The sequence below is a fragment of the Ceratotherium simum genome, chromosome 6, assembly GCF_057802395.1.
Source record: "Ceratotherium simum simum isolate JZ-2026a chromosome 6, ASM5780239v1, whole genome shotgun sequence".
In the NCBI taxonomy this organism is placed as follows: Eukaryota; Metazoa; Chordata; class Mammalia; order Perissodactyla; family Rhinocerotidae; genus Ceratotherium; species Ceratotherium simum.
The window spans coordinates 58,818,265-58,842,087 of NC_141905.1; the positions used below are offsets into that span (position 1 = coordinate 58,818,265).

Genomic DNA, 23,823 nt, shown 5'->3' on the forward strand with positions numbered 1-23,823 from the left:
AGGGGAGCCGGGGAGCAGATCCAGGAGACCTGCGGGTGTTTGTTCAGGTGGCGGCTTGGGCCAAGCAGCTGCAGCTGCTGCTCTGCACAGCAGAGGGATGGCCACTGGGGCAACTGAGGAGCAGGTTCCAGACAGACTCAGATGGCCCGAGCCTGCGTCCTGCTCTGACTCCCGTTAGCTCCGGGGCCTCATCCAGCTCCTGATCCTCTTCCGGCCTCGGTTTCCTGTCTGAGAGTTAGGGTAACAGCTGTGCTGCCTCCCTCACAGCGTCACTGTGGGAATTACAGGGGAAATCGCACTGAAGCCCTGGCCCCGGGTCAGGCACCCCCAGATTGCTAACCCTAGCTCTGCACCTCCCCAGATCCACAGCCCCTCATTGCAATCCCCGGGGACCAGATGTGTTTAGAAATTTAGTTTTTCCCTTCATATTTTAGAAAGGTAACACAGTGCACACACCATTTATTACATAACGGCCCCAGCAGGGACTGGGGCGGCACCCCATAATTAAACACATTAACATTTCTGCAGTGAAATATTTGAATATTCACACCAGTGGGATAAATAAAGGCTATAAATAGCTCACGTCAGCTCAGGACAGGTTTTGCTATCAATTCATTTTCCCACAAACTTAAAAAAATCACTTGAGGCTTTCAGAGCATTTTGGATTTCAGGACTAGGGAAAAGAGACTGTGGAGCTAGACTGCCACCCTCACGCTGTTCCCGAGGTGGTGGCAGCCTTGTCATCGCTTCCTGATGCCTGGAGGGCCTCTGAGGATGGCCCTGCTGGCTTCCGGGTCTCCAGCCTTCACCAGCAGTGAGTGACCCTTGTCAAACCAGAGCCCCTTTAGACTGTGCCTCCAGCAGGGCTAGTCCCCCCTGAAATACCGAGGTTAAATTCTACCAAAGCTTGGGCTGGGGTGAGAAAGCAGCTGCCGGCAGCTGGGGCTCCAGGGAGCTCTGATGGCACCTCTGCATTCAGTGGGAGAAATGTCTCAAGCCACCGAGTTCCTGCCTCAGCTAGACAAGAGGAGAAAATGGCTGAGGGTGACCTCTGTCCACCTCTGTTTGCCTCATCACCTCCTATTCCTCATGCTCACCCAAGACAACATTTCCCAAAGCGCGCTTTGTGGAACCCTTGTCTCTGTGAGCTGCCTGGAGAAAAGATTTCACGGTCATCTGAGTTCAGGAAAGACCATACATTCCATACCCCTCTTGGAGATTCTCAATGGGCATCAGTCTATTAAAACTTTGAAAAGTCCTGCAATAAATTACCTGCTTAATTTTATTTAATCCAGCCTTTCCCAAATGTACTTGGCCATGGAACCCCTTTCTGCAGCTCACCTATCAGCATCCTGCAGAACTAACACTGCTCTTAGCAAATTGCTGCCCTAGGGTGTTGATGTCTGGTCAGGCTCTGGGCTTTGTGGCCAGAGGGGTTAAGGTGCCACGTGCTATTAGCCTCTTCCCCCGTTCCAGCCTCCTGGCTTCCGAGCTGACCAGGGAGGCCCAGAAGAATAAACTAATTAAGGTAAAATGTGCAACAGCGATGCAGAGCTTTGTAGATCATAAATGGGAACGGCAAAATCAATGGCAGCCCTTCTTCAGGCAGAGGCCCGGAGGCCTGGGCGACAGGAGGGATGGGAGCCCGTGATTTAGGAAGAGCAAACACTCTGGCAGCTGCAACCTGGGTAATTAGGTGTGTCAGGAAGACAGATAAACAGCGAGCTGTGCGGGTCGATGGCACAGGCAATAAACACCTAGCACTGGCCTCCGGCCCGTGTCAGCACCTAATCCTGCCTTCTGGCTCCTTATAGCTGCACCCTGTCCTGGGGTCCCTCACTGAGAGGGGGCAGCTGCTTGGGAGAGGAGAGGCTGTTAGCTGCAGGAGAGAGAGGCTCTACTGAGTCCCTGGGGGCGACTCTGAGAGGGCAGGGGCCTGGGAGAAACAGGAGGGCTCAAGGGCAGGGCAGGGGGCTCTGGAGGTCACAGCCCCCGTGAGAGGCACTCTGGGGATTCCCATTCCCAGCCTGACTCTGGCATCTTGGCATTAAAGGAGCCTTGAAGGTCTTTGAAGGTCTCAGGAACCACCAGTTGCTGTCAGGCGGCCAGTTGGGAAGGCCTGCTGGGTGCCAGGTTGGGGTGGGAGGCCACAGGGAAGTAGGAGTCTTGGTCTCTGACTCAGGGCGCTTATAGTCCATTTGACAACACGAGGGATGGGTAGAGGAGACACCATGGGACAGTAGTAAGACCAATAATAACTGATATTTCTACAGCACTTTCTGTGTGCCAGGCACTTCACAGATATTCTCTCATTAACCCTCACCATAACCCATGAGATGGTAACTATTTTCATGCCCAATTTACAGACGAAGTACATGAGGCACAAGAGAGAAGGGGACTTGCCTAAGATCCCACAGCCAGCAGAGCCCCTCGGGGCAGGACAGGACAGTACATCTGGGAGATGACATGAGGACAGAAGAGGCCACAGTGATCAGGGAGGGCTTCATGACAGAGGAGGCAACTGAATGAGCACTTGAAGGGTCAGAGTAACAACAGCAATGACTCCCAATTATAGAGCACTTAGTACGGCCAGGCTTTGCATGAAGTATTCTCTTTTACAACCATCATCTCGCCTAAACCCTGCAGCCCACCCTAAGAGATGGTGTAGCCCCATTTTACAGATGGAGAAATTGAGGGGCAGAGAGGTTAAGTCAATTGCCCAAGGTCACAGAGCTAGTAAGTAGTGGAGATGGAAAACCCAGGTCTTTCTGACTCCAAAGCCTGTGCTTCTGAGCACGGCACTCTACGGCTCAGTCAGGCAGAGAGGAGGGGTGGTGCTCTAGGCAGGCAGGGTGGCATAGACAAAGACACAGAGGGGACACTGAGTTTGTCTAGAGAGGAGGGTTTGTGCAGACGGAGGAGGAGAAACATGGCGGGGCAGGAGAGACCCACTAATTCCAGGATTGGGGGCGAAGCGGCCATTGGTGGTTTCTGATCTGAGGAATGGCAGAAGAAGACAGTGTTTCCAGAAGATTACTCCGGCAGTGGAGTGAGGGGTGGGCTGGCAAAGGAGAAAATGAAGTGGGGCGGCCACTGTTGCAGTAGCTCCTGCTTGACCCAGGGTGACGACAGTGGGGGTGGAGAGGAGGCGCTGCGTGCAGGAGGCTGGAGCAGGGAAGACGGGAGGGACTGGCTGGGTGTGGTGGGTCAGAGCAAGCGAGTGGTCCGCAGTATGGGGACAGTGACGGAAGCAGGGGCATTAGGCCAGCAGGGGGTGGGAGCAGGAGCCTGGCTTCAGACAGTTTGCATTTGAGGTGGTCATAAGGGGGCTGAGAAGACACGTCCAAGAGGTCACTGGCCATGAGGGATGGCAGTCTGCACAGCAGTGAGGCTGGAGCCGGGGAAGAGGGAAAGACCAGGGCCATAAACCAAGTCCCAGGGAGCAGCCGCATTTGGGTGTAGGAAGAAGAAGAAGGGGCAGAGATGGAGGAGTCATCAGACAAATAGAAAAGGGGAAGGTTCTGCATTGAGGGCAGCAGTGTCAATCAAGCAAATCAATTCACCATCCCCTCATCCCCTCCACACCCAGCTCTGCCCCCAGAGGGCAACTTGGAGCCACTGGGAGGGTGAGTTTGGGTCACAAAGGGCTCTTCCTAAGGATCGTGGGCCTGAGTGCCTCCTCTCCCAGGGGCTGCCCGCACCCCGGGGAGATGACCTGACTTGTGGTTTGGGATTGGCAAAGAGAAAGGTGAGCCAGTGTGTGTGGCAGGGCAAAGGACTCAGCCTCCAACCTCATTCATAAAGCAAAGAGATACTGCCAAATAGCAGGGTTGGGGAGATAGCCAGCAACATCTCTGGCCTAGGCTGACCTTGAGAAAGTCACAGATTTGTCTTTTTTTATCTCTAAAATGGGATAATGATAATGGCCACTTATTCATCACGTTGTTGTGAGGATTAAATGAGATAATGTAAGTAAAGTACTTGGAACAGTACCCCGCACATGATAAGTTCGATAAATAATAACAGCAAACCATCATCATCATTATCACCATCCTCATCCTCATCATCACCATCACCACCATCACCACCATCATCCTCCTCGTCATCATCATTATCCTCACCATCATCACTATCATCATCATCCTCATCCTCACCATCACCATCATCACCACCACCACCATCATCATCATCTGATCATCATTATCATCCAGGGAATTACAGGGCATGACTACTGCAGGTGCTCATGAGCCACATCCCAAGAGGCAACTGTAACATTAAGTATAAAATGCTTTGTAAGAGTTAGTCAATGAAAAGCCAGCAAAGCAGGCATGGCCCCAGGGGAAGAAAGAACTAGTTCAGGCAAAGGACATTTTTAAAAAGAATGAACCCAGGCTCCTCCCAATGTCCCCCAATATAATTTCTGACCCCAGTCTTCTCCTTCCATCCCAGGGTGAAGAGGGAAATCTGATTAACCCCTGCCAGGCGCTTCACCCACATCAACTTGTTTAGCCCTCTCCATAGTCATGTCAGGAAGATAGATTCCTCACTTTACAGAGAGAAATTGGGGCTCACTGGGTTAAGTCATTTGCCTAAGGTTGCTGTTGTTAAGTGGCAATGCTGAACTTCAAACTGTGGTCTGACTGCAAAGCCAAACCCACCACGTATTAAAAAGCTGGGGTGGGCGGGGGCTGGTGGAGGGCAGTCCCAGCTCCCAAGGAAATGGCTTTATGGTGCTCCTTTGACAGCCTCACACTATCCTTGCAGCTTATGGGGCCACATGGGACCGAGGCACGGGGGGTTTGGGGGCGGGGCGTGCAGGGAGCCCGAGCAGTTCAGGAGCTCATCTCCCCAAATGGGGACAGGCTGAGTGAGCTGCAAATCAGGACTCTGCATCCAAGGGAAACATGGCTGGGGATCAGGAGACCACAGCATCCATTTTAGGGCCTAGAGGATCCTAGGAGAAGAGGGTGGAGACTCAGGGCAGCGTATCTCAGGCTTTACCAGGCATAGGACGTCCTGGACATCCTGTTAAGATGCAGATTCTGGTCTAGTAGTCTGGGATGGGGCCTGAGATTCTGCATTTTTATGAGTTTCCAGCTGTTGCCAATGCTGCTGGGCCAGGGAACATGCTTTGAGAAGCAAGGTGCAGAGTATCTAGGTACAGCCAGACCTGGGCCTGGGTGAAGGAGGGCTGGACAAGGGGTGCACTCTCAAGAGCAGATGGCTCCTCTACTGTGCAGGCAGAAGGGGCAGGAGAAGCAACCGGCCCCCAGTTCCCTCCTTCTCTCTGGCACAGTGACTGACGCCTCCTCTCCGAGGGGTGACAAAAGCCCCTGCTGAAGGCCTGAGTATACCAGAGCCCAGAAGCCATCAAAGAAAAGGGGGATAAATTCAAGCTCATAAAAATAAAAATTTTCCGCGTTGCAAAACCCACCAGGAGTGAAGACAGAAGAAAAATGACAAACAAGGGAAAACTATTTGCAACTTGTACGACAAAGAGCTAATTTTCCTAATTTATAAAGAGGTGTTACAAATCAATAAGAAAAAGGCCAATAATCAATAGAAAAAATGGGCAAAGGTTATGAGCAGACAAGAGATTCAAATATATAAAAATATGCTCAGCCTCACTCATTTTAAGAAAAATGAAAATGCAAACTACATTCAGATACCTATTTTTTCCTATCAGGTTGGCAAATAATAAAAAAAAATGATGACACATGGTGTGGGTGAGAATGTTGGGAAATGCTCACTTGCATCAGGGCTGATGGGAATGTAATTAGGACTGTCCCTCTGAGGGACAATTTGGCCACGCCTATGAAAACTACACATGTATATTCCTTTGATACAGCAATTCCATTCCTGTGAGCTTACCTTACGGATACACCTGCAATTGGGGAAAAAGGCATGTTGTACAAGCTTACTCATCTGATGGCATTCTTTGTAAGGGCAAAAGATTGCAAGCAATCTAAATGTTTATCCATAGAGGACCATTCAATGAATGGCAGATCTATACAGTGGAGTACTATACAGCCATAAAAGTGGGATGGTTCTCTGCATGATGCCATGAAATAATATTCAATATTGATTGTTAAATGAAAAAAGCAAGGGGCAGCACTGTGAGTAGAACATGCTACTATCTGTGCAGAAAAGGAGGGAGGTGCATATAGATTGAAGATAGCAGATCGGTAGTGACCATTCTGTGAACTGAATGAGTGAGAATAAGGTAAGTGGTGGGGCTCACAGTTCATGCCGACCCATCCAATATCATGCTCCCACTACCACAGGCCAGGTCACATGGACAGGAGAGCTCAGGGCCACGCAGTGAAGCAGCTGAGGTGGCCAGCGCAGGACCTGGGGCGATGGGCTCTGACCAGGAGCTGCAGGAGGTCCTGGGCTCCCGGGTGTGGAGGGACCACCTCTTGTCCCCCTTCGTCCTGCACTCTCTCCTACCTGGTTTTCACCAAGTAGTGTTGCCTGAGACACACTGGCTTGTATTTTTCCGGGTCAGTTAAGCCTTAAGCTGGTTTCCTGGTCCAGGCCTTCCTGGGATTGTAGTAAATCTTCCTCCATTTCCTCCCTCTTACCTTCTTTCTAATTCTTAACCCTTGACCCATGCCCACTTGGTACCCTCATCTGGGTGGTGTCTGATTTACACAATGGTCCTTTTCTCTTTCTGTTCTTTGAGTATCTCTCTCCCGTGGGCCAGGAGGGAGGCTGGTGGCTCCTCTGCCCAGGACACTTCCGGAGGCTCTGGCTTTCTTCATGCCAGAATTATAACAGCTATTGCTTAGCTAGCACTTACTAAATCCTAGACACCACAATATGTCCTTTTCCTTCATTATCTCAATTGTTCATTCAAATATATGTATTAAATGTTTACTAAGTGACATAAGCATTTCTCTGGTCCCAGAGACACAGCAGCAAACAGGATAAAGTTTCCATCCCCATGGAGTTGGTAGAAGAGATGAATAACAAATATATAACATACTTCAGACAGTGGTAAGTGGTATGAAGAGATATAACGCGAGTTAAGGGCACACAGAGTGAACAGGGGTATGATTTTAAGGTGTTCAAGGAAGACCTCGTGTGAGGAGGGTCCTGAATGAAGTGAAAGAGTAAGCCCTGAGAACAGTGGTGGGAAAAGCATTTCAGGCAGAGGGAACAGCAAGTCTGAAGGCCTCAGGCAGGAATGCTGAGCAAGAGGAAGAGGGGAGGACATGAGTTCAGAAAAGCAGCCTGGCTCACATCAGGGGGTGTTACAGGCAGTGGTAAAGACTTTGGATATAGTCTACGGAACCACTGGAGGGAGTGGAGCTGATGAAGTTGACATGATTTTTCCTGTTCTACGGATAAAGGGGTTGAAACTGAGAGAGGTCAAGTATCTTGCCCAAGGTTATCCAGTAAGTAAGGGGCAGGTCCCAGGTTGTACAAACTGACTCCCACAGGACACTGTCAGGAGGCGGGGTCTCAGCCCTCTTCTAGGGACTCCAGTGCTGACATCCCAAAGGCTGGCTGCGGGAGAGGACAGGGATGTCCTTCAGTGGGCCCCTCCAACACTCGGGCACAGGCTAAAGGGGCCCCCAGTTTTACGCCATGGGCAGGTGTGGGCTGGCTGGGGGCTCCGAGAGAGGATCTCAGGCTCCCCGCGGTGGGCAGGGTGGCAGTGGCTGAGTGCTTTGCCAGCTGGACCCAAGGAAGTGCTGACACGGTGCAAATGTCCCGGCTCCACACCCCACCCACTGTCGATGAATCAACTGACTCACTCAACTGAAAAATTAACTCAAACCCACAGACATCCCTCAAACCCACAGAAGGTCACTGGGAGGTACACGCCTGGGGCTGAGGCTGCTGGGCACTGTCACCATTACCGCAGCCCCGGGGGCCGGTGAACACTTGTGCCGTCAAACCCAGAAAGCCCAGGACCTTCTCAGGGCCCCTGCTGTGCCTGCCTCCCCTTCTCTCCCCTCTGTCGGCAAACCTTCTCTCAGGCCTCATGGCTCGTGCCCTTCTGCTCTTCCTGGATTTATTTATCAGGTGTTAATGGAGCTGCCGGGATGTTCAAGGGCCAGAGGGGGACACAAAATGACCAATACAGGGACTTTGCCCTCAAGGAGCTTAGAGTCCAGAGGGCTGGGAGAGGGGAGTCAGATACTTAGAGAAATATAAGGCTGCATTGGAGATAGGGTGCAAACTTTGCAAAGGCAGGATTTTTGTCTGTTTCATTCACTGGGGCATCCTCAGTGCCTAGAATAGTGCCTGACACACAGTAGGTACTCAATAAGTATCTGTCCAATGAATGAATACATTAGTGAGTGAATGGGGCTATGGTTAGGCTGAACATGGAACTAACATGACTCTGGGTAGTGGCCCTCAACCTCGACTGCACATAGGAATTACCTGGAGACCCAATAACCGGGTCCCACCCCCAGAGGTTCAGGTTGGACTGGACTGGGGGGCACCTTGGGAACTGGGAGTGTTAAAAGCTCCCCAGGAGATTCTAATGGGTAGCCTGGGCAGAGCACGTCGCTCTAGGATTCACAATGGAACACTCTAAGAGTGTGGGAGGGGCTACTGCTTCAGAGACACCTGACAGCTCCCACCCCAGGTGCTGTGTGCTCGGTGAGTGGGGAGGAGAGTCTGTCCCCTTCCTCCAGCATCCTGCCTGCCAAGCCCATGTTGAACAGCCCCCTTCCACAGTTCTCCCCATTTCTGCTTCTTCCTGGGGACTCACCCCTTTCACAGCTGTCCCTTGCTGCTGTTCCCCTCCTGACCTTGCCCCACATTAAAGGATTGATCAGCCCATCAATTAATTGTGTCCTAATCCAATCTTGGCTTGGTTGGAGAGAGGGCAGTAAATCCAGCTGGGTAATCATGCCCTGATATTTGTGTAGGGATAATTACTATCTCTCAGGCCTCACTTGGTGGCAAGATGAGATGAAAACCCATAAAACACTACTCGAGGCTGTGGCTCATTGTTTCTTGGCTGCACAAGGCTGGCTGCCAGCCAGCCAGTCCCGCCTGCCCCTGCCCCTGGCACCAGCCCCAACCTCTTCCCCTCCCATTCATGCAACTGGCAGGGCTCAACATCAGGGGCAGTCTAGAGGCTGGATCCTGGCTTGGGCTCAACAACCAGCAGGGGCAACATTATGGGCCCAGGGGAAAGCCAGCGTGTGTGGGGTGGGGAGAGGAAGGCAAGGTGGTCCCGCAGTCAGGTATCACCTGCCTTCCGGAGGTTGGGAGAGTCAGGATGGTGAATACACAGGTGTGAACCATAGGGCATCATCCAGACCAACACAAGAGGCTGCTGCCATCTGGAGGAGTCCAGTGCATGTCCAACTTGGCCCCACAGGGACAGGAGGCCCTGCATCCTCCAGGAGGATGTGGACTCTGACTTCCATGCAGATGTTATGGCCCCACGGTAGCGGACTTCATTCTAGTGGGCCGAGCTCAGGCCTAGGGAATGTGAGAGTCAGGGGCTGAGACTTACCTCAACCTGTAGCCCCAAGAACACAGCCCCCCAACACATGAAACACTGAGTGCCCACCATGAGCCAGGCTCTCCACTAGGCCCCGCGGACACAGGGTTGAGTAAGGCCATACAGTGTCTTGTTTAAAAGGATAGATCTGGGGACCAGCCTGGTGGCGCATGTGGCTGGCTAAGTGCGCGCTCCGCTGCGGCGGCCCGGGGTTCGCCAGTTCAGGTCCCGGGTGCACACTGATGCACTGCTTGGCAAGCCAAATGCTGTGGCGGCATCCCATATAAAGTGGAGGAAGATGGGCACGGATGTTAGCCCAGGGCCAGTCTTCCTCAGCAAAAAAAGAGGAGGATTGGCAGATGTTAGCACAGGGCTGATCTCCTCACAAAAAAAAAAAAAAAAAAAAAAGGATAGATCTGTAGTTAGAACCCTGGGTTTGAATCCTGGGACTTATAAGTCGTGTGGCCTTGGGCAAGTCTTGTAACCTCTTTGTGCCTCAGTTTCCTCAACTATAAAGTGGGATACAACAGTACCTACCTAATCGAGCTGTTGTGAGGCTTAAATGAGATCATTAATCTCAAGTGCTTAGATCAGGGCCCAGCACACAATAGGTGCTACTAAAGTACTAGCTGTTATCATTATTGTTACTATTATTCAGCCTTTTGGGTATCAATTTCCATTCCTTAGTGTGTAGGACCTTGCTACTCAAAGTGCGGTCCCGGGGCCAGTAGCATCATCACAGTCTGACGGTGTGTGAGCAATGCAGGATCTCCGGCCCCACCCCAGACCTGTTGAGTGAGAATCCGCATTTGCACAAGACCCCCAGGTGACTCGGATAGAGGCTCTGGGCTAGGAAAGCCTCCGCTAACTCAAGGTCTGTCTCCCTCCAAGCTGTATCCCCAGAACCCCGTGCCTCTAGTCTGGCACAGAGTAGGTGCTCGGCAAGAATTTGCAAAGTGAATAAATAAGCTCAGCTAAACACTGTAGGGGGTCTTGAAGGATTTCAAAGCATTTTGGAAAGGTCCCCTAGAAGCAGCATGGAGCGCGATCCCAGGGGCTCATCTGCTGGCTACGGCGGCCACCAGGCAAGAAGTGCTGAGTGGTTGAGCCACAGCAGGGCCAGTGGGCATAGATGGAGGGCTTAGGAGGATTTGGGGGCTGCTCAGAGTGGGAGGTGAAGAGGACATGAAGTCTGAGGGAGAGGACTGGTCACACCCCAACACCTCCAGGGCTCAGGAGGTGAGAACAAGCTTCATGCACAAGAGAAGGAGGGGTCCTCCGGGGGTCTCTCTGCTGGGGCAGAGCGAGGTCCCGGAGGCGGCAGGGGACTGTGCTGGAGGAGCCTGTGACAGTAGCCTCGAGGCCCCACCCCCACTTGCTGTTGGAAGGAAGAAGGTGGGGAGCAGGAAGAGCCCGAGGCCCCAGATCCTTACCCGAGAAGGCATTATTGGTGTTGAGGAAGTAGATCTCCTCACGGCCATCCCCGTCGATGTCGCAGGCTGTGACCCCGATGGCGTTGCCCTGCCGGTCCCGCAGCGCGTAGTAGGGGGAGCTGCGCTCGTCCACCGCGATGTTCACCAGCCGCTTCTGGGCCCGGTCGTACTTCAGAACCAGGTTGGGACCGTTGTACCTGGAGGAGGAAGCGGAGGGGGCGTTGGAGAGAAGCAGCTGGGCCCACCCAGTTCCACTGACCAGAGAATGGGCTCAGAGTCCTCCCGGCCAGGTCAACATGGGGTAGTTCAGCCCCAGAGCATTTCCAGGGAACCCTCGGTAGCCTCCCCTTGCGGTGGCGGGGGGGTCCCTGGGTGTTTGACAAGAGTCCCTGAGTCAGATAATGGGCCCAGGCAAAGTGAGTCGACTGGGCCCATGTGGGACACAATATAAGGAGCAGGGTGGCGGAGAGGAGTGGGCAGCCAGCGACAACCCCTAAGCACAGGCTTCCCTGAAGAAAGGAAAAACCTCTCTGACATGTACTTTGACCATTTCAGGATAAAAGGCACTTTCATATTTATGATATCGTTAATTTAAATCTAACAACAATCAAGCGAAGTAGGCTTAGGAGGCTGTATTATTAACCCATTTTATAGATGGGGCAATTGATGAGCTTCATCAGGGAAACAGGCTCAGAGAGGTTGAGTGCCCTTCCCAAGGTAACACAGTGAGTAAGTGTCAGGCGCTGGGACTGAACCTAGGCCCTTTCTGTTATCCCCAAAGCCCTTGTGAATGAGCCCTGGAGGAGCAGACGCTTTGTCTTTGAGGTTTGGAATGACTCTCTCCTGACAGAAGGTCCCAGCATTTAAACAGTCCTGTAGCATGAAATTAGCATCTCAGACAGGAGATTATGAACACATCTAAGTCATTAGGCGGGCCTGCTGGATCTCTTTTTCTAAGAAACTCAGGGATTAAAGGGCTCATCAGTCCTCATCTCTCCCGTCTCACTCTCCTGCAGCCACACGGCCTCCTTGCTGCAGGGAAGACATGTTCTTGCCTCAGGCACTTTGCACTTGCTGTTCCCTCTGCCCAGGACACTTGTCCTCCAGATATCCACATGGCTGTCTCCCTCTTTCACCTCCTTCAGGCCCTGGCTCAACTGCCCCTTCTGTGAGGCCTTCCTTCCCACAGTCCTGAAACTTGCAGCTACCCCCACCCTGCACTCCCTATCCCTCACCCCTGCTCTCTTTCCCCGCTTTTACCACCTGCTGACAATTCGCTGTCTTTTTGTGTCTCTCTCCCTTGTCTGTTGGATCCCACTAGATTGTCAGCTCCACCAGGGCAGAACTTTTTGTCTGTTTGGTTGCCCAGGGCCTAGAACAGCGCCTGGCACACAATAGGTGCTCAAGAGATACTTGTTGAATGACTGAATGAACGAAACCTCAGAGCTCACGTCTGAGTCTAAGGGCTTAGGTGTCCCATGGTCGATTTCTTCCCATTGCCTTTCCATCTGGAGAGAGCAGCCTGCCCAAGGTCACCCCCCGACAGCACAGCCACGAATGTCTGAAGGCCTCCTCCCGCTGCCTAGAGCACCGGCTTGCCAGGCTCTCCAAAGGAACGCGGCCAACCCCCATCCATTAGTCCCCGGCCTCCTGCCTTTGTCTTAACCTGAGTGCGTCCATCCTGAGTGGAGTTCAGCTGCGGATGGGCCCTGGCTGAGAACACTCGGGGGAGGGCGGAAAGAACTCTCCAAGGTCTTTGAGAAATCACTTCTTGCTTTCCTGAAACAGATCCAACTTGGCCCTTCCTTCCTCACCAAGATGCAGAGCTGGTGAAGTCTGGGGGATGCTGAGCAACTGGCCAGGCGCCCTTTGGCACCCACAGTATGTGAAAGGGGAGACGGAGCTCATGGAGGCTGAGTCAGCACCCGGGGACGGAAGGTGGCGCCTCACACGCCTTGACAAAGAGCGTCTGAGGCCGCACATCAAGGGCGCAGCGTGACCTACGGGGCTGTCTAGGCAGGAGTGATGGAACGCTAGGGTTCTAGCACCGTCAGCAGCTGGCTCCAGCCCCCAGGGACAGGAAGTGCCTTCTGGTCCTCAGAGCCTCTGGGGCTTCTGTTTACTGCCATCGCTACCGCTTCTCACCAGACACTGTAGTCCTTGAGGGCTAGGCCTTGCTAAAAGCACTTTCACATGCATTGTCTCCCCTGAGCCCCACATAATCCTAGAAAGAAGTAAATAAGGCATTTTTCTAGAAAAGGAAACTGAGGGTCAGAGAGGCAAAGTGAGCTGTCCAAGGTTGCACAGCTCGAACGTGGCACCACTGGGCCTCTAACTATCTCCAGGGTGCAAATCCTGTGTTCTTTCCACGCTGCCTGTGACGCCAACACTCTCAGTCCTCTGCGTTTTTTTTATGGCAGCCTTCCCCAAAGTAGAGACCATGAGAAATGCCCAGGAACTTCATGTAAATGGCGGAGATAACAACCCTACGTTTCTACAGTCCTTTACAGTTTACAAAGCACTTTCTCATCCTTGATCTCATTGGCTTCTTGCAGGTCTTGACTCTGCCACAGATTAGTTTTGTGACCTTAGACTGGGCAGGGACTCTCTCTCGGTTCTGGGTTTCTCTTCTGCAAAATGAGAGAGTTGGACTAAATCACAGGGTCACAGGATGTGTGGACAAATGTGGCCGTGGGGGCGGGCCTCTGGGCCCTCCACGCTGTTTCACCCAGTGCATTTCTATGTTGATGTGTTCTATTTTATGCACCACATTCCATAAAGCATTTAAATAAGGGATTCCGGAGCCAGCGTTTGAAAGGCCCTGGACTGGAAGCTCTGGGAGAGCCCTCCTCGGTCTGCGTCTCTCGGTCCACGCGTCTGACTCCAACGTTAGCAGGTGGGCAGAGCAGGCACATCCTCCCCCAGGCTATGGCTGAGGAGCCACCAGGTGAAGACCAGCGCCGACACCCCCTATTCGCACCCTCTGTCCCTCAGGTCTCCCAGAATGTCTTCACCATCCCCTGGAGCCAGCTCCCAGTGGGAGGTGGGGGCCATGGCCTCTGCACATATCTGGAGGCCAGGCCTTTCACCCCGAATCTGGGATAGCAGGTGTGCACACAAGGTCCCTGCTCCTGTGGTGGTGGCCCTGGGGGAGCAGATCACCCTGGATCATCTCTTCTGTGAAGAACTTGGGGGTGCTAGTTCCAGGGCACCCCCTAAGGGGATGGTAGGGTGGGGTTTCTAGGCTGGCTTAAATTCCCTCTTCTGTTACAGTGAGCACTACAGAGTCCTCCCCAAACCTACATGGCAGCCTGGGATGATTCCCGACACTCTGGCCCCTTCTCTGCCACCACCATCCCTAGGGCTACAGACACGAAGCCAGACCAACAGCTCCTAGGTAGGGTTCTTCACAACCTGTGGTGCAAGGCCAGGGGGCAGGGCACAGAGTTGCCACCCCTCCCTTCCACCCAGCCTGCCCTTTGCTGGGTCTGCTGGACAGATATCCAATCCTCTTACAATGTTCCCCCAGGGTAGCCAGCCTGATCCCCCACTCCCTTCTCCATGGAGCCGATGCTCCAGTGGGTTCCTTTCCACTCCCTGAAGAGGCTTTGCCCTTTCGGCTTCTGTGACTTTGCTCAGCTGTATCCGCCCCCTCCCGTGGAGAATGTTCCCTCCACCCTCCTGGCCTCCAATGAGCCTGCCCCGACCCCTCGGCTGGACGCGATCTTCTCTTCTCCAGGTACCCATAGCGCTTTTGCACTTTGCCTATTCTTGCGAGGGCAGAGTTGTTTGTGTTCCGACATCACTTCCCTCATTAAAACATGTGCTTCTGGAGCCCAGGCAGCATGTGGATGCCTCTCTGCATTAGATGTGCCTAGAGCAACGCTTGGCATAGAGAAGGTGCTCGACAAATACCTGTGTGAGTGGGCGAATAAATAAAAATAATCACGGGGAGCATTCAGGGAGCAGTCACCAGCTTCACAGGCACCAAGCACTATTCGAAGCACTTCATCCCCCCGATCTCATGACAATCCTAGATTTTACAGATGTGGAGACTGAGGTACAGAGGTTAGCCACAGTTGCTAACCCCCCCGCAGTCCCTCTGCGGGGTCAGTTCCCACGCCGAAAGGCCTGGGGAGCTGCATGGCAGCTACGTCAGATTTCACTTTTCCTCTCTCTGACACCTGCCACAGAACTGTTGGGCACTTCTAGAAATCCAGGAGACTTTGAAGCTCAAACGGAGTTAGGAAGTGGGACAAGGTCCCATGTTCTTGAAAAGCAGTTGTGACTTTGTAATACCCAAGGCTGGGCCAGCAGGCAGAAGTGACCGGCTCGGTGGCAACTGGAAAATCTGCTTGAGAGACACCAGCAGGGCACAACTCACACATGGCTGAGTGCTGTCCAATTTGGGTGCCAGTCCCCTGGGACAGGACAGCTGTGGGCGGGGAGGGGCCTGGGCGTGCGCTCCTGGCCCTGCCACCTCCTGGCTCTGACCTTGAGCTTGTCACTCAACTCCAAGCTTCAGCTTCCTTGTCTATAACTCAGGGCTGCTCTACACCCCACAGGGTGGCTGCGAGGAGAAGAGAGCGTGTGACAACACTCGGTAAACTGTGAAGAGCTACGCAATTGTAAGTTCTCATTATTATTTAAACAAAGACAAAAAAAACAAAGGGGCACAATATCTCACTCTCCAGTGATCATTTTGAGAGTTTCCAAACACACTCTAGTGTTTCTCATCCAAAAACATCCCACCCTTGATTTCTCATCCTCTGCGGGTATGTTTCTTAATTCCCCTTTATAACTAAACTTCTCAGGGTTATCTCCATTTTCTCACTGCCCGTTCACCCCACCCCAACTCCCGCAAAGCTGCTCTTGTTACTGTCATCGGCGGCATTCATGTGGCCGCATCTAGGGACGCCCCTTCCGTCCTCACCTCCCTCCGCCTCTCAGCCGTCTTTGGCACAGTGGCCGCTATCTCGGCCTCTACCACACCACCTCCTTCTTAAAACACTCTCCTCTCTTGGCTCTCAGGATGCCATCCTCCAGTTTTCCTGCTCTCTCTGGCTTCTCCTCCTCTTCTCCTTTGCAGGTTCTTTCTCCTCTCCCCTCTCTCTTAATGTTAGAGTCCCCAGGCCTGGTCCTGGGCCCCCTTCTTCTCTCTCTGGCCCCATTCACTAGGGGATAATATCCATTCCCATGACTGACAACTCCCAAATTTATATCTCCAACCCAAATCCCCAGTCCGAGCTCAGACTCATATATCCGACTGCCTGCACGACAGCTCCCCTTGCACGGCCCACAGTCATCTCTGATGGAACGTGTCCAAAATGGAACTATTGATCGCTCATCCCCCTCCTCCCTGCAACAGGCACCCAAGTACTAAAGCCAGAAACCCGGCGTCAGCCTTGGTTCTCCCTCCCCCTTGTCTTCACATCTAATTCATCGGCCAGTCCTGTCATTTCTAGCTCTTAAAATATTTCAAATCTTTTCTCTGCTTTCCTCCTCCACTGCCACCATCTCTGGAGAGCCTCCTTTCTCTGTTTCCTTGCTTGCCCCCACCAATCTAATTCCCCCACACCTGAGCCAGAGTCATCTTTTTAACACATAAATCAGATCAGCCACTCTCCTGCCTGAAACCCTTTGGTGGCTTCCCAATTATGTCGTAATGAAACCCAGATCCCTTGTCATGCCTGGCCTGGGAGCCTAGCTAGGTCTGCCGCTGCCTTGCTGACCTCCTCCAGCCGCACCGGTCTCCTTTCAGCTCCTAATATTCCAGCAGGTGTGGTCCCAGCCCCGGCCCTCTTGCAGGACTGCCCTCTGACCAGAACACTCTGCCTCCACTTCCCTCCTGCTTTGTCCCAGGCTGGCTTCTTCTCTTCCTTTAGTCTCACCTCCAAAGGCATCTCAGAGAGATCTTCCCTCATCGGTGTTCCGATCACTGCATCCACTGTCCTACTCCTGTCTGGTTATCTATTTATTACCCATCTCTCCTAGTAAACCATGAGCTTCACGAGGGCAGGGACTGTGTCTGCTTTGTTCTCTTCCATCTCCCGATCGCCTAGTGCAGAGTGAGTGCTCAATAAACACTTGTAGAGTTAAGAAAAGAGAAGGAGCCTGTGGAAAGTACCAGATCGTCCCTGGGTGGCTGAGCAAAAGGTCGAATGAGCTATAAGTCTCTTGATTTGTCTTGGACCCTCCACTTTCATAGTTCGCAAAAGATATGTACAAACATCGTAAGGACAAAGAGGAGGCTGAGAGCCAGTGTCCTGGGTAAGCGTGAGAGAGAATAACAAAGGGTTATAGATAGACACAGAGGATCCACCTATTTTTCTGTTGAGAATCATCGACCCAGGTGAACAAAAAAATCACTTAGGCAGTTAGATAAAGGAAAGCCGGATAAAAGGATGTAATAATTATTGGGTATCTACTATATACTAGATACTCTGCTAAGTAATTTACATATAATATCCCATTGTACATAAATAGGAAAATTTTTTTAAATTTGAAAGATATATAAAATATGCTTACCTACTTTGAAAATTAAGAACGAGGAATATTTTTTATATTAAAAAGGAAAATAATGAAAAATATACATTTATTCAACATTATAGTCAGGAGAGAGAGGCAGGGCAGAAAAAAGAGACAGATGTATATACACAAAGAATGCAAGATAGAGACACAAGAATATACAAAAATGGAAATTGAGGGACAGTGAAGCCCTGAGCGCAAAGAGAAAAGCACACACGCAAAAACAGCTAAAAAGACTGGCCCATATAGAAACAGAGAGACATGGAAAAAGGGAGATGCAGACCTATAGGGACAAATAGAGAGACCCCCGGAAAGATGCAAAGTCATGGAAATATCAACAGGACTCTGAGATGTTATCATAGAGAAACAACCCATCTTGTGGCCATTTGGGTCATTTCCTCTCAAGATTTTTAAAGATGTGTTGCCTTTTCACAACCACAGGCATAAGGGGGTATTTCATTCTTGGTCACTCTAATATCCTTATTTTATAGGTGAAGAAAGTGTTTCAGAGGAAAGTGACTTTCTGAAAGTCAAACAGCTAATCATTAGACAAAATAACCTGAAAGATAAGCTTATCCCTTAGTCTAGAGCAGGAATCAGCAAACTACGGCCTTTGGGCCAAATCTGGCCTGCTGCCTATTTCTGTAAATAAAGGTGTATCGGAACACAAACATGTCCATTAATTTACATCTTATCTATGGTTGCTTTTGCTATACGACAGAGTTGAGCGGTTGCAACAAAGACCACAAGACCCGAAAGCTGAAAATTTTTACCATTTGGCTCTTTATACAAAATGATTTCCAATCCCTGGTTTAAAGTGTTGTCAGCCTTATATTATGAGTATATTCCAAGTTCTAAGTGATCATTATCATAATAGAACACAAAATTCAAATAAGCTTTAGTAAAAATTAATTTGGGGTCGGTACCCGGGAACACACAGTTTTCTGAAACAAATATTTCAGGGAGAGTACAGGTTGAATTTAAGGGAGATTTTAGATTTAGCAAGGAGATTGTGAGGCAAGATAACCTGCGGGAGGAAAAAGAGACTGAGAAGAGTTGCCTAAGATGAGAACAGCGTTCTATATACGGGGGTTCATCTAAGGCTAAGAAATGAGCAAGAGTGTGTGCCCTCTCAGTGAGTGAAGAGGTGAAAGGGGTGCGGTAGTTGATCTCCAAAGACGGCTGCCATCATTTTCTTTCTTCTCTGTATGCATGTGATACTCCACCCATCAAGAAGTGGAGTCTATTTCACTTCCCGTTGAATATCGGATGGCTGTGTGACTTGCCTCCATTGGCAAAATATAGTGGAAGTGATGTTGGGCCAGTTCTGGGCCTAGCCTTTAAGAGGCCTACCAGTGCCACTTTGTCTCTGGGGGAAGCCAGTCACCATGTAAGAGATTTGACTACGTTGAGACCACCATGCTCCAAGGAAGCCCCATCTAGCCCCAGGGAGGGGCCATGTGGAAAAGCACCAAGGCACCGGATACGTGAGCAAAGACTTCTTGGACCTTCCAGCCCAGACCAGACAAGAGTTGAATGCAGCCGAGTGACACCAGCTGATGTCACATGGAGCAAAAGAAGCACCCCGCTGAGCCCTGCCCAAACTCCTGACCCACAGAGCTCTAAGAAATAATAAATTGTTTTTAAGCTACTAAATTTTTGAAAAGAAAGTAGATAATTATGACCTATCATTTCAGACCTAAAGGGAAGAGGAATTTATCCCTGGAAAATAGAAAAAAGGATTATTCATAAATCAGCGGGATTCTCTAGGATAGCCATTTGAATTCACAGTAGGCAAGTATCCCCAAGGGAGGTCCTGGATACTTGGATCTCAGAATATCTGAGGGTCTGTGTACAGCCTGAGGGTGGAAGGGTAATAAGAAGTAGAAGGGTTCCAGAAACCCTGTTTTTATGCTTCTCCTCCCCCTTCTTCTTTCCTTTCTAGTCATCTCTAACTGTTTCCCATTTTGCATATACAACCTCGAGCATAGATCATTTCTTTGGAAATGTGTGTGACGCTCTTTTTTACCTTTTTACATATTTAATTCTTTGAAAGCCACTGAAGTTAAATAGGATCAGAAAACATATGGGAAGGCATTCAAACAGGAGATTCACAGATTGTATCTTGGAGTAGAATATATCCAGAGGCCGGGTATTAGTTTAAAGGATGGAAACTTTGGTAATGGGAGCATTCTGGGCCTGATGAGAAATCTGAGGCTGGGGATTTTACAGGGGAGTAAATTGGATAAGTCTGGAAAGGGCATCCCAGAAAACAAACAAACAAATTTGATCCTGAATCAGGAGCTAACCAGGGTAGAGAAGACGCCACAAAGAGAGTGCAAAGAAGAAGGTAACTTCAAGGTGAAGGATGAAAAACTTTTTGTCCAAGGGGTGGATGGTTTTTCAAGAAAGGGATGTTTGGCACCAAAAGATCAGAATAAGCTGCAGCAATGAGTGTCTCTGTGTTCTGTGAAAGCTCAACGCAGACTGATTGATTTACGCCTTGCTCTAAAAAAGATCTGTGCTCAGCATGTGCTCTGTGCCCTTGGAATTTCTCACATTTTGATGAGCATGGAAGCACCCAGAAGGCAGAGACTGCCATCTGCAGCTCTATGCCCCACCGTACCTAGGACAACGCCAGGAAAAGAGAGCGCTCAGTCATGTTTGTTGATGTTGATGTTGATAATGATGATGAAGACCATGACTCCATTCCTCAATGTCTGTTTATCTCAAGAAAAGACGAAGACAGGGAGGCAGGAATTCCATGAACTATCAAAGGAGGGATTCAGGTGACAGATGAAGGCTGTGTTAATCAGGATTCTTTGGTTGCAAGTGGCAAACACTCCATCTGAACTAGTTGAAGAATTTATTGGCTCAGATGTCCAAACTGCCAGAACAGCAGGGGTACAGCTAGGCCTGGGGCCACTGGAAGCAGGGTTCTGACAGGAGGTTGTCAGGACTGCATTTCTCCTTTCTTCCTCCTCTCCTGTCTGTCTGTTGGCCTCATTCTCTCACACCATCCTTCTTCACAAGACTTGACCTGTGGCAACACTCTCAGCCTCACACGTCAGCTTCAGTACAGAGAGGAGATGCTTTCTTTCCTTGGTTCCAATATGAAAAACCCCAGGGAAGGGCTCTGATTATTCCAGGTTGGGCCACACGTGCATCCTCAGAGCCAGGGGCTGGGAGCGTATGGCTGACAGCCTTCAACGAGTACCAAAGCCAGTGAGAGTAGCATCTCAGGAGCCACATATTTTCAGGAAGGGAAGTGCCAGGAAGGATGAGGAATGTGTCTCTAGATAGACTGCCACTCATCTGGGTCTATACATTCTGGAGACAAACTTGCCAGGGCCTACTGATGGAAGGCAATGATTCCCTGGCACCACTGAGTCCCTGTGTCCTCTAGACAAACCTCATGGTCCCCTACTACCCTCCAGAAGCTCCAGAAAGAGGCAAACACAGAAAGCAGAATGACTGTTTGACTCACTATGTTCTGGAAATGGGTCCAGTTCTTGACCTCCTGCGTGCTCCTCAGGTCTCTGTTAAAGGCCTCCTTGCCACTTAGAGTGGTCAGGACGAGCCCAGTGTGGGGTGTGGTGGGACACGAGGTGAGCTCTTGCCCAACTCTCATCAAGTTTCCGTGGATTCAGGCAAATCACTTAACTGCTTGGTCACAAAATACTTTAAATCTCTATTTAAACTTTCTTTCCTTCATGCCATAATTACCTATAAGCTTCTAGCTAAAAAGCTGTTGATCTTTGTCTCTGTCTCTCTTTGGGTTGACGAGGTGGGTCAATTTAGGGGCAGGACGGTGGAGCAAATAGCCAATGGATGCTTCATTCTTCTTTAAGAGTAAAAAAGATAAACCAATCATTGTCCAATGAGTTCACTCCACTGTTCTGGGATCCTATTTCCAGGTTGGGCACTCTGCATGACACATGACATAATTTTCTGCTCAGACAGCCTTAGCCTAACATGGCAAATAAGCATTGGCCTCAATCCCAAGCTTTCAGAGGAGTGAGAGGTCACTTCTACTGGGGTAAAATCTTCATAAAGAAAGTGCATTTGATCTAGAACTTGAAGGATGTATAGGATTTTAATAGAAGATATCTAAGTTAGGCATTACAAAAGAAATAGTGTGAGCCGTGAAGCAGATCAAAGAACAGAAAAACATGCTTAGGGAATGGGGTAGACTAGCTGGACGACACAGAGATGTGTGTTGGACAATGGTGGAAAAGAGTGGAAGGCGAACTGGAAAGCGCGTGGCAGCTGAGATTGTGGAAGATGTGGCGTGTAAACTGAGACTTTAGATTTTATCTGGCGGGAAATGGGGAGCTGCTGAAGGATTCTGAACAGGGTGAACCATTATATCAAAGTAGTGTTTTGGAGAACGTTGTCTGGTGGCTGTGTGCCTGAAGGATTGGCCACGGGAGAGAAATGAAACAATAGTGCAGAAGAATGCAAATTGGGTTCCATGAGATTCTTCTGAATTATTCCAAAAACCTCTTCTGAGCTAACTTGAGCAGGTTTCTGTTCCTTGCAAGCAAACGACTCCTAAGACAGAGCTGAGCCAAGAAAGCCCAGAAATCAGGAAAGCAAGAGTTAAAAAGAGAGGCTTGGCAATAGTGCTAAATGCTTCCAAGAGATCAAAAGGTCAAAAGTGGGAACCAGCAAATGTTCAGTTTGAACATTTGGAAGCCATTGACGACCTTCAAGGAAGCTGTTTCCTTAGAGAGTGGATGGACAGCAGTGTAGATGACTCATTGAGGACAAGAAGGGCTCGGAGGGGCTAGGCTACTGGCCAGGGGACACAGAGGTTAAGTGATGGTTTCACCAAGCTCCGGGGCCTGTGCATGTTTGTGGGCAAGAGGAAAAGACCCAGGAGGGCAGTGGATTGAGAGGGCACCTGGGCAAGATACGGCGGAGGTGGAGGCAAATAGAGTATAAAGAACCAGCAGGTGGGTTAAGTCTGGGATTAAGAGAAGAGGAGAGGAGGAGAGGAAGCCAGGATGGGCAAGAAGACAGGACGAGGGGGAAGAGAGCGACTAGAAAGTTGATGCCCAGAGACCTTGGTCTGCTCACAGGTAAATAAGAGCTGAGGTTTTGAGCTGAGAGGAGGGTGTGGAAGTCACAGCTTGAGGAAGGAGGAAGAAGTTGGAATAGCAACTGAAGAGCTAATACATGGCCATTTTCCATTGTAAAAGGGACATGCAGAGTAAGCCACCTGAGAGGGTGAAGTCAGGACAACTTGAGGGGTGGTGAGAGGCAGAGGGCAGGTGGTAGGACAGGCTTAGTCATTGAGGGTGCAGAGAAGACACACTCTGCTCCAGGAGTGGAGCCATCACAACAGGGAGGCCGGAAAGGGGGCTAGGGAGTCCACCTGGGGAGAGGCACAGGCAGAGGTGGAGTACAGGCAGGGCTGTCTCAGGGAGCCGAGCTCAGGGTGGAGGCAGGTGAGGGCAGGCATTCGGGGTCTTAGATCCGGAATGGGTGCTATCTGCCCTCGGCCCTTGGGAGTCGTTGGGTAAAGGTGGTGGGAGCTTCTTCTCTCAGGAGTGAGCTGAGTCCTGTGGGGGCAACATAGAGCAGCAGAAAGTGCCTGGACTTGGAGTTAGTACAGAAAGGCTGAGAGGCAATATAGCTCCCTGAGGAGGACCCTGGCCCGGAAGTCAGACTGCCTGAGGGCAGATCCCCGCTCTGTGACACTCTAGCCACGTGGGCGTCCTTGACAAATCACCCACCCGGTCCAAGCCTCAGTTTCCTGATATCAGCTCCCCTGCCACAGGGTTGTGCCAGGGATTCAGGTAATATCTGTAAAGTGGTTAATACGGTGCTGGGCACAGAGCAAATGCTCAGTAAACACTAGTTAGTCTGTCTTCTTCTCCCACACACACTCAGTGCCTGACACATAATGGGAACTTGATAAATATTTTTGAAAGAATGAATTATTATGATTATTACCTGTGTAGCCTTGAGCACAGAAGACTGTGAGCTCCACGGAGTTCTAGACTATATTTTATTCTTCTAACCCCCAACACAGTATCTGTTTGATAAAAGAACCTGCTTACATCACTAGGAGTCAGTTTCCTTGTCTATAAAGTGGGGCTAATAACATTTGCTCTACCTCACGGTCAAATGAGATAACACACGTAACCGTGACACGGCTGTATGTTTGGCATGTACGTGCACACACACAATATATGGCTGTCGTCTGCAGCAGAGGCAGCTGCCTGGGCCCCCGGGGAGCCCTAGCTCTCCACCCTATTCAACAGGAGCTGAGTGATAGGCCCACTGAGCTGCAGAAATGCCCTGTGAAAGGAAGATGACAGGAACTTGTTGAGGGCCCGGTCAGAAGGCGGCTGTGGTTTTCTCCAGCAAGGAGGAGTC

At 50.6% G+C, this 23,823-nt stretch overlaps 1 protein-coding gene across 2 annotated transcripts in view; it reads right to left on the reverse strand.

The window, feature by feature from the left end:
- Positions 1-23,823, reverse strand: part of CRTAC1 (cartilage acidic protein 1) — a 149,879-nt gene that overhangs the window by 56,989 nt on the left and 69,067 nt on the right. For both annotated transcript variants that reach the window (XM_087432397.1, XM_014785633.2), the window contains exon 3: positions 10,909-11,105. In XM_087432397.1, the coding sequence (XP_087288523.1) occupies positions 10,909-11,105 (197 nt within the window). The remainder of the gene's footprint in view (positions 1-10,908; positions 11,106-23,823) is intronic.